Source organism: Nanorana parkeri, unplaced genomic scaffold, assembly GCF_000935625.1.
Source record: "Nanorana parkeri isolate BGI_ZX_2015 unplaced genomic scaffold, ASM93562v1 scaffold1084, whole genome shotgun sequence".
In the NCBI taxonomy this organism is placed as follows: Eukaryota; Metazoa; Chordata; class Amphibia; order Anura; family Dicroglossidae; genus Nanorana; species Nanorana parkeri.
The window spans coordinates 288,402-298,882 of NW_017307352.1; the positions used below are offsets into that span (position 1 = coordinate 288,402).

The 10,481-nt window shown below is 45.0% G+C and overlaps 2 protein-coding genes across 2 annotated transcripts in view; one reads left to right on the top strand and one right to left on the bottom strand.

Moving 5' to 3' along the window:
- CDK2AP2 (cyclin dependent kinase 2 associated protein 2) lies at positions 1 to 7,055 on the top strand. The gene is made up of 4 exons (XM_018567695.1): positions 1 to 141; positions 5,778 to 5,878; positions 6,678 to 6,813; positions 6,903 to 7,055. Exons 1-4 carry the CDS (start codon positions 69 to 71, stop codon positions 6,968 to 6,970), a joined length of 378 nt encoding a protein of 125 aa, XP_018423197.1. The 5' UTR covers positions 1 to 68; the 3' UTR covers positions 6,971 to 7,055.
- Positions 7,056 to 7,314: 259 nt separating this feature from the next.
- The window catches only part of AIP (aryl hydrocarbon receptor interacting protein), an 18,722-nt gene continuing 15,555 nt past the window's right edge, over positions 7,315 to 10,481 (bottom strand). Inside the window, exon 6 of the mRNA XM_018567693.1 lies at positions 7,315 to 7,622. Within this exon, the coding sequence (XP_018423195.1) occupies positions 7,420 to 7,622 (203 nt within the window). The 3' untranslated portion in view covers positions 7,315 to 7,419. The remainder of the gene's footprint in view (positions 7,623 to 10,481) is intronic.

Here is a 10,481-nt window from a genome sequence, read left to right on the forward strand (position 1 = left end):
CAGAGCGGCGCGCGACACACCGCTGACGAGCAGCCAATCATCATCATCCTCATCACTTCCAGCCGGACATGTCGTACAAGCCGATTGCTCCGGCTCCAGCAGCAGGGAGCAGCAACGCTCCGGGCATCCCTGTCACCCCTGGTAATTGAGCCCCTTTCCTTTTATACTTCCTACTCCTTTACACGGCTATGAAGGCATCTCTGACAAAGCAGAGTAGCCAGTCACCAGTGAAAGATGGAGTTAGGTTGCTATATACGGTAATATTGTCAGTCTTTGCACAGGCAAGGTAACCACATGTATTTTACCTGAACAGATCGCATTTGTTTTATGCTAACACAAACTTTGTTGATCTGGCAAATCAAATCTGAAGTGAAGTCTGATTGTGTGTGGCCAGCTAAAGGCAGCCTAGAGATATGATAATGTTTTCTAGACTTTTGGCAGAATATTTTGTTGTATGTGGGTTTTTTTGTTTTTTTTTAAAGATTGTCCATTTGTAAGATTGACCCATTTTTATTTTGCCCATGTAGAGCTAAGTTGCAGGGTAATTTAGACCCCATCCACAAATTGGGACGATCGCATGAGTGTCACAAATTCCTCCATGCGACTCAAGCGATCAGCTGAGGGTGGGAGGTGCTGTACAATACAGTGACAGCTAAAACAACCTGCGACTGTTCACATGTAATCGCAGATGCTTCGATTAGCTGCAAACGATCATACCTCGGTGCAATCACCTTCTAGCCTGTGTCAGCATGCACCTCTCTGCTCATCTTTCTAGTCTGCGTCAATATATCCTTCTCTCCTCGTCCCCTCCTAGACTGCGTCGGCATTGCCCCTCTCTGCCCGTCCCCTCCTAGACTGCGTCGGCATTGCCCCTCTCTGCCCGTCCCCTCCTAGACTGCGTCGGCATTGCCCCTCTCTGCCTGTCCGCTCCTTGACTGCGTCGGCATTGCCCCTCTCTGCCCGTCCCCTCCTAGACTGCGGCGGCATTGCCCCTCTCCTCATATATTACCTCTACATCCCTCTCTCCTAAACTAATTCAGCACGCCCCTCTCTCATTCTAGACTACGATAGTCTAGGAGAGGGGAACGTGCTGATGTAGTCTAGGAGGAGATGAGCAGAGGGTGGCGTGGTGACATAGTACGTTATCTCCTAGGCTAAGTCAGCACACCCCCTCTCTGCTCATCTCCTCCTAGACTACGACAACACGTCCCTCTTCTCCTAGACAACTTCAGCACGCCCATCCTTCTAGACTACACCAGCATGCCCCTCTCTCCTCATCTCTTCCTGGACTATGACACCGTGTTCCTCTCTCATCTCCTCCTAGACTGTCAATACGCCCCTTGCTCATTTCCCAGACTACTTCAGTATGTCCCTCTCTCCTCCTAAACTACCTCAGCACATCCCTCTTACTTCATCTCCTACTAGACTACACCAGAACGCCCCAATCTCCTCATCTCCATTATTCCTTGTTTTATATTTGCAGCTCACGTTCCCTTTCCATAGCAGCTGCTTGCCTTCTTTTCAGCTCCTCCTCCTGTTATTTTAGTGCAGCAGTGACGGTTTTGTCAGCTGACTGTATTTGTGGCAGAATCACCAGATATTTTTCAATACTTTAAATACTTAGAAACAAAAGATGGGGGGGGGTGTTCATATATTGGTGAGCTGTATGGAATTTGTTTAGATTTTGCCTACTCATATATTTTAACCATTTCACTTTGCTCTGAATGGGCAAAAGAAAAAACATCTCATTAGTCTGTAATGTTTACCTATTGAGAGCGAAGTGACAGGTTCTCTTGTAAGAAAACCCCACACCTACTGATACCCACTTTCCCTATGCATTATCATGGCTACATTTAGGGCTGCAACAACTAATCAACATAATCGATTATTGAAAAAGTTGTCAACTTTTTCAATCATCGATTTAATCGGCTTCCCATTGGTTGGCCCTGTTCACTGCTCCACACTTCCTCCCCACCTCATATCGCTGCTGCCAGACTCGCCCGGCCGCATCCACGCGCAGCACCTCCTCCCCGCCTCACGCTCACTGCCCGCCCACATCTACGATTGGCACAGAGACGCGGGTAGAAGTATGGAGGAGCAGGTGTGGGCGGATGACAGCCGCCGATAGACAGTCCCGATCTCAGAAACAAGTTGCTGGAAGACTGCTCATGTAAGCTTTCCCACACATGGTGCTCTATAATGTATTGCTGGGATTTGTATTCCTCTATAGCTGATGGCACATTGTGCTGTATATTATAGAGGAATACAAAAAAATCCCAGCAATACATTATACACTGTATGTATAATGTATTGCTGGGGTTTGTTGTATTCCTATATAGCTTGTGGTATTCTGCATTGTGCTGTATAATGTACTATTGCTGGGTTTTGTAGTCCTCTATAGCCAATGCCATTCTTCATCATTGTTGTATAATTTTACACTTTTTATCTCACTATATTGCACACCACACTTTTTTATTTTTTACTTCCACCGCTCCAAGCTTGCTCCTGTGATGGACTACAATCTCAATACAAACTAGTAGTCCCATCACTAGAGCCATTTTTAAAAATGTATTTTATTTTTTAACCAATTTAATCGAACTTAATAATCGGCTAACTAATCGATTTTGAAAATAATGGTTTGCTGCAGCTCTAGCTACATTGTTGCACTGTGCCCTAAACCTTTGCAAGTTAAATGTTGGAGCGTAAACAGTATTAAAGAAGAACTCCAGTTAAAAATGTTAACCCTTGCAGTGGGGCTACCCCTGCACTGCAAGGGTTGGGTGCTTTCTTTTGTCTAGGTGCTAAAGAAAGTTTTATACAGGGTTATTCACAAAAGGGTGAAGGGTGCGAGAAGGCAGGAGAAGTGAACAATCTAGGGCAGGGGTGTCCATTAGGTAGATTGTGATCTACCAGTACCTCTCAAAGCTGATGCTGGTAGATCACGAAGGGTGTGAATGGCGGCCCCTTTATTCCATTTTGGTATATTTATTTAGCTGTGCACACATGAGTCTGCTGAGCCAAGCTCCCTGACACCTTTCTGGTGGTTGAGGTGCTATTTGTTACATCAAAGAATATTAGTTTACACAGCCTGTTTCACTGCACTGTTTGCAAAATACAGCCGGGGGAGAGAGCGAGGAGAGACAGCCGGGGGAGAGAGCGAGGAGAGACAGCCGGGGGAGAGAGCGAGGAGAGACAGCCGGGGGAGAGAGCGAGGAGAGACAGCGAGGAGAGACAGCCGGGGGAGAGAGCGAGGAGAGACAGCGAGGAGAGACAGCGAGGAGAGACAGCCGGGGGAGAGAGCGAGGAGAGACAGCCGGGGGAGAGAGCGAGGAGAGACAGCCGGGGGAGAGAGCGAGGAGAGACAGCCGGGGGAGAGAGCGAGGAGAGACAGCCGGGGGAGAGAGCGAGGAGAGACAGCCGGGGGAGAGAGCGAGGAGAGACAGCCGGGGGAGAGAGCGAGGAGAGACAGCCGGGGGAGAGAGCGAGGAGAGACAGCCGGGGGAGAGAGCGAGGAGAGACAGCCGGGGGAGAGAGCGAGGAGAGAGATAGAGGGAGGTTTTGTTTTTTTTTCGTTGGTAGATCTCATGTAGCTCGTCATTTGAAAAGTAGATCTTAACATGAAAATGTATTTCTTTATGTGATCTAATATATTTTAGCAGTCCATAGGTTTGTCTCAACAAGCAAACTCTTCACTATTTGCACCTAGGCACAAACGAGCACTGCAAGGGGTTAATACAATTTATTTCCTGGAGTTCTTCTCTAAAGTATTCCTCCATGGGTGGAAGGTTCTTAAAATCTATTGCCCTAAATGGTAGACTCTCTTTAAAGTGTATATATCTATTTTGTGAAATACATTTTAAAGCTAAAAATGTATTTAAATGGTTATTAAACTCCTCATTTGTTTTTGCATGTATCTACTGCTAGCAAGCAGTAGATGTATGCAAAACGATGTAAAAAAAAAAACACTTTTTCTAAGGGTTCATTCTTACCTGTGTCTCCGCCGCAGGCTCCCATCCGAACATCTGAAAATTTCTCGGGCGGCCGCAAAGGATCTTGGGGCGGGCGCATGTGCAGTTCCGATGTTCAGCTGGGAGACTAGGGGAGACACAAGGTAAGTCTATGGCGCAGTGTGCACCCGCACAGACACCGTGGGACATCGGAGAAGAAGACCGAGGAGTCGGCTCTGGATCCGAGACACGCACCAGCGATGGAGGGACAGTTTAAAAACTCCTGGAAAGATGAAGATGATGAGATTAAGAGGCATCATTTAAGGTAAGTCCTTACATTAGCACTGTGGGGGGGGGGACTTTAACAGCAACATTTTTTTCCCCCCACTTTAGGATGTGGTAGGGAAGGATTTAAACCCCTGCCAAGTTATTTTTTGCTGCCTGTGCCCTGATGAGATTGTGCTTGACTTCCTGTCCTGGAAATGCAACAGGAAATTAGGAAATCTCTCTAAAATGAGTGGAATTCCCATCTTAGAGCATTGTCACTGGAATAACACAGCAAACACAATTGGAGGTCCAAGGAGAATAAGTCCCTTGGGGGGTGAGCTTTCAAGAAAATCTGCCCATTTTAGTGTCTTTTTAAGGGGACTTGTTATGCGAATAAGGCTGAATTTGCCTGTGTATTGCTGATCATCTGGTTTTACTATATAGATGTGGTGACAGCAATTTTTGCTTACTACATATGTCGGCATTGCTGCCTATTTGTAAGTCTGTGAATCGGACTCCAATGACTGAAAAGGTGTTTCGGTATGTTGGCCTTCATTACTGAGAACCCAGAATCAAATTCTGGCAAAAAAAACCTGGACCTTGCACTCCCGTTAACCATTAATGGTAACTTGGCTCTAACCTTAAGTCGTAAACTTACGTAAGCCCTAAAATTAACCTGATCTTTAGATTAACCCTTTAAAGCGTGTCTTAACACCAAAAACAAAATGTATATATTGCAGCTTACCAGTCCTTGGCTGCCGGCTCTATTCGCACGAAGATTTTCCGACAGACTCCTTTGATCAGCTGATTGAGGGATGCCAGCTAAAAGGGTGCCGACAGACACCCACTGTGCAACTTTTGTCTGGATTTTGCACAGTGTATGGCCACCTTAAATGAATCCCTGCTAATCTATACTTATTAAGCAGGCTTCAGTACGGAGTCACTGATCCAGAACACTTATGTTGCAACCAACTGAAGCCTGAGGATAAGAATGACAGCCAAGGCAGATGGCGTATTCAGGAGGTCAGCAGTAGCAGCCCCAGGACAGGAAAAACTATCTTCACTTTGTTAAAAAGGTATTGATTATTTACATGCAGCATACCTGTTATGATTGATCACCTTAATCTCATCCTGCCAGATTACTAATGTACTTTTTGCAATTTAAATAACTTCTACATTTGATCAAAACAAGTTAACAGAGTAACTAGTCAGTGCTTCCAAGTGACTGCCACTATATTGTGCCATAAAAAAGCCCAAAATGCATGCGTGACATATTCCTCTGAAATTGGGAAAAGGGTTGTGGTATACCAAGAGTAATGGGTGGAAAGACGACATCTGGCCTATCCTTTTGTTCAGTCTGTGCTTTCTGAGTCTTGTGTTTTATACCTGTGCATTAATAATGCTGTTAGAATAATCAATTTCACCTTTTTGTCACAAATCTCTTCATCCACATTTCCCGCCTGTTATGTGCATATTGTGGCCTTGCAATGTTATTACTGTGGATGGCTAGCTGTTGTGTGCAGTCATCAAGCATCTCATCCCCTCATCTGATGTGGTTTGCAGTGCCTGGAGCTGCGGTTTCATCCCCATCAGGAGCTGTGCCAGTCTCTTCCTTCCGACTCAACTTCAGTGACTTTGGACCCCCTTCTATGGGCTTTATACCGGTAAGAAACGTTTTCTCCAGCAGTTATAATTCTTCCCTTTTTTATCAGTTGAGTTTTGGGTGGATGAGAAAATTCAACACAAAGTTAAATGCCAGGATTCCTTCATAGTAAGGCTATGTTCACACTGTTCTACACAAGAAAAATGCATAGCATATAAAAAAGAAAACAATTGTTCTGTGTTCTGTTCAAACCACAATGCAGTTGTGTGATGTGCGCTGCAAAAATGTATTATGTCTGCATTTTTCCACAGATCATAGCACATCACACCCATGTTGTGGTGTAAATGGAGTACATAGGGAAGTAACTGCACTGGATGGCAGCGCAGGTCACACTGTTACAGTGCGATAACCTGAATGAAGTGTACTGTTTGTACATTCCAAATAAAGTGGAGACAGTGCATTACACTGCCCAACTGCTAGACCTGTCACAACATACTTTCCTGCCCACTAAAACGGGGCATTTGGGCTGGCTAGTGTGAACATAACCTTAGTAGAGTATCGGGAACAAGTATTTATTGCCACTAGTATTCAGGTTTTTCCAGTTAAAGTAAAACCCATGAATTTAATTGTCTGGGCAATATACTGTATGTATGATATATTTTTAAATTGTTGACACCCAACATATGTTTGAGCAGTTAACATGCATAGTGACAGACCATGTAACTAGAAACGTTTGACTTATTTCTTGTTTATTTGAGTACACAGACTTGCATGCAGTGCTATAAATATACAAACAATACAAAATACTGGAATATCTTGTTGGGCCAAAAGAAAGTTGTCGACTTTTCTGTCTTATGCAGGGAGTGAAGCCAGCTGTGTCACAAGCAGTGTCTCAGGGGACCTACAGCGACCTGCTGTCTGTGATTGAGGAGATGGGCAGAGAGATCAGACCCACCTATGCTGGAAGCAAAAGTGCCATGGAAAGATTAAAAAGAGGTAAGGGTTAAAAATCATTTTACCTGCAAGACTTTTTTTTTTTTTCTGATTTGTAATCTGTAGCTAAACATTTCCTTTGTACTTTCCAGGTATAATCCATGCTAGGGCTCTCGTGAGAGAGTGTCTCGCTGAAACAGAACGCAACGCTCGTACGTGACCTCTTTCTAGCTCTGCACTTTCTAATTTTTTTTCCTCCCTTTTTTTTTTTAATCTATAAAAAGCAAATAAAGTTACTCTTGATTGTTACATATTTGATGCTAGGTGGTTTGTCTTGCCTCTACAGCAATTTTCATTGTTATGATAGACATGGTTTTAACATGGCATATAGTTACTTACTGCAATGTTGACTTATTACAGGACAATATATAGCTTTCCTTTCGATCTGAGAGCAGTGCTTTCCTGATATTTGCTCAGTGTTGTGTTCTAAACAATCATTGTGCCTTGTAAACAATACCATTGACCTGATCTGCAACTTACATTTTGGAAAGGAAGATGTTTGCCATCTTTTGGCTATGACAATTGATATATTGTGCCAGTCACATGTCCATAACAAGTTACTGCCACATGAAATGGCGCATTGACCTATGAATTTGCTGCTACTGAAAGTCATTCGAATATTCCGCGAAATCTTGCTTTGTCCTCACATTCCTTCTCTTGTATACGTGCTTCAAGCTGCTTCAACTCTTTTGCAACAAGTGGAGCAAGTGATGGGTCCAGTTCAACTGCACGTGAGAAGTCCTGCTCTGCCTCTGATGCGTTCCACACTGCGGCATGAGCACGTCCCCGCTTAAACAACGCCTTTACATTATCTGCAAGAGATAGAAAAATAGCTTGAGGATGGTCATGCATACCTCAATCTTTGTAAGCAATCCTTGCCAGGATCATTTCTTGTCTCTTTTAGGTGAAGACCTGCGATAATGAACACAAAGACAAATTCTCCAGTTTGTGACATGTCAATTCTTCCCTTTCTACAGAAAAAAGGGAAAGGTGTGAATTAGCGGTGTTGTTGCTCTCCACCCTGTTCAGTGAGAGATCTGCCTGTGTGTAGCCTTGTAGAAGCATAGTACTTCATACGTTAAGAGAACTTGACCGTTTCATAAGCGTGACCAAAATGTACTGTGGAAGTGCAGTTAAACACTAAGGGGCAGAATTATAAAGCAGTGAATCTGATACTCGCCAAACATTTACTGCAGGTGCACGTTTTAAATAAGGATGCACGGAAATTTCGGCCGAAAACAGCGTGTTTGGCAAAATGCCGAAAGTTCCATCTTTTGGCCGAAATTGTGGTGCATGCCTGGTTTCTCTCCTCCGCACTGGGCGCTGCTCTGTGTCCCTTCTGACAGCGCAGCATCCAGTGGGGAGGAGAGAAACTCACAGGAGGCCGAGCGGTGCGGTGGAGGAGAGCGAAATGAGCGGCCGGCATGTCACAAGAGGCCACTCAGCTTCCTGTGATAGATCAGGAGAGCAGTGTGAGGGTGGAGACAGCTGTCACAGGAGGCTGGGCCAGCTGTGCAGGGGAGGAGTCGGCTGTCACAGGAGACCAAGCTCTTTTACAAAAATAGCAGTAGATATATGCAAAAACACGGTGAGGGTTTAATAACCCTTTAAGTGAAAGTCACCCTTGGTCCTCCCAACACTTGCCTTACTGTTATTCTGGCTCATCTTCAGAACTAGGCCCAGTAATGATCTTGGCGTTCAAGGAAAGCTGAGTTAGCCAGGAACTAATAATGGTGAGGGGGCAATTTTTGTGCCTTAGGTTGGTAAGGTAGAGTAGGTAACAGGCTAGGTTACTAAAGGGGTGGGTCTGCTTAAATCTAAATCTGTTTTGGAATATATCTTTGGAGTTATGCTAACTTTTATTTGACATTTTGGGTTGCACTAGTCACTTTGACTTCTTTACATTTGTCTATCATATTTCTCGCCCAATCTCTGTCATCCTTCTAAGAAAAACAATCTAACCCAAACAGGTATGCAATGATTGTAGTGAGACAATATTGAAGGTGCTAAGATTTCACATGAAATGCTAGAAAACAGTGGAGGGTGAACCTGGTCATTAACCCCTTCGTGACTGACGACGTACAGTGTACGTCGCCAGCATCGGGGCTGTTTAAGGTCTGCAGAAGTGGGCGGGTCCAGCGTACTGCTTCCAGTTCTGGTCGGGTGTCAGTGGTTGGTGTCTGTCCAAAAATGACAGGCAAGAGCATCACAGTCTGAAGATGTTGTGCTGGACTGGGGATGCATGTGGTGGCCCCTCCTGGAAAAAAGGCAGGTGAGGTGGGGAAATCCTGGAGAACCGAGGTGGGAGGGGGCCTGTTGGCAGGGCGCTTCTCCCGGTATAGGTTTGTGATTGGCTAAGCTCCGTGTGGGGAGTAGAGGCTGTAAGTGATGGGTGAATTAATTGACACCTGTGTTTCTGTTTGTGGCTCCCTGGACGGCAGAGTGGACAGCAGCAGCCAGGTAAGACATCCCCCAAAAATAAGACCTAGTGTCTTTTTTCGTAAAAAAAAAATAAAAATAAGACACTGTCTTATTTTCGGGGAAACACGGTAGTGCGCCCCGTCATTTTACTCTAAAACATAAGAAAAAGACTTGAGGATCTACAAGTGTCTACCATCGAACACATTCCAGGCAACATTCCGGCCCCTGAGCATTTCCACAGGCTCTGTAAGCAAAAGGCTTATTGGGTTTGCACACTGTATATATTATCTCCCACAGATCTCAACGAGGATTTGGATATCCATACCATTTTATAGCTCCTTCCCCTGGCCTATGCTTTTTTTTTTTTTTTTTTAAACCTTTAAAATATTTTTGTGCAGTCTTCTCCACTTACTCCATTTTCACCTTTATTTAATTTGCTTTTCCCACGCTTCTACATCCCTGCGTCTCGTCTTTCCCATAGTCCCAAATTACGTGTGGGTCCAATTCATCTTGCCTTGATTTCCCTGCACTTCTTTCCAATCATCTTTCGTTTACTTCCTGGGACCTGGCTCCTCCCACAAGTTTTAAACCTGCCCAGTGTTTCCCACCACCTTCATGTTCCACATTGTTGTTTTTGGGCTTGAGAAAGAGGCCCGTCGTTTAGTCCCTTTCCTGTTTTCTCCATCTTTCATGTCTTGCTTCCCTCCCTTTTCCATAGTACAATCTAATGGAGCCGCTGCATACACACTTAATTCACCCGTCACTTGCAGCCTCTACTTCCCACACGAAGCTTAGCCAGACACCTCAGACCTATACCTGGAGAAGCACCCTGGCCCCCTCTCCACAGGATTCCCCCTCAGCGGCACACGTGCCTTTTTTTCCCCAGTTGGAGCGCATCCCAGGTCCAGCCTGCTACAATCTTGCCTGTAATTTTCGGCCAGAGACCAACCAGTGACACCCGACCAGGATTTAAAGCAGTACCCTGGACCCGCTCACTTCTGCAGAGCAACCATTGAGGACTGGGCTCACCCTCCACACATTTTTAGCACCATTGAAGGAGGACTGCAGTGGATCAGACAGGACTCAGCTCTGTATTGACTGTCTCCCCTGAAGTGCACTGCTGTGAGTACCTTGCTTGTTTTTTTTAATCTTTTGCCAAGTGTTTTTTTTTTTTACATGCAAAATCAATTGGCTGGTCTTTGTTCTCCCTTTCGCCCTCTCCCCTCTCCTCACACTGTGTCTTTTGTATT

What these genes read in the sequence shown, in the direction of transcription:
- CDK2AP2 (XM_018567695.1), top strand. Translation starts at nt 69, where the DNA reads ATGTCGTACAAGCCGATTGCTCCGGCTCCAGCAGCAGGGAGCAGCAAC. An exon ending in GGGCATCCCTGTCACCCCTG is followed by an intron (nt 142 to 5,777) that starts GTAATTGAGCCC and finishes TGTGGTTTGCAG; the next exon opens with TGCCTGGAGCTGCGGTTTCA. An exon ending in CATGGAAAGATTAAAAAGAG is followed by an intron (nt 6,814 to 6,902) that starts GTAAGGGTTAAA and finishes TGTACTTTCCAG; the next exon opens with GTATAATCCATGCTAGGGCT.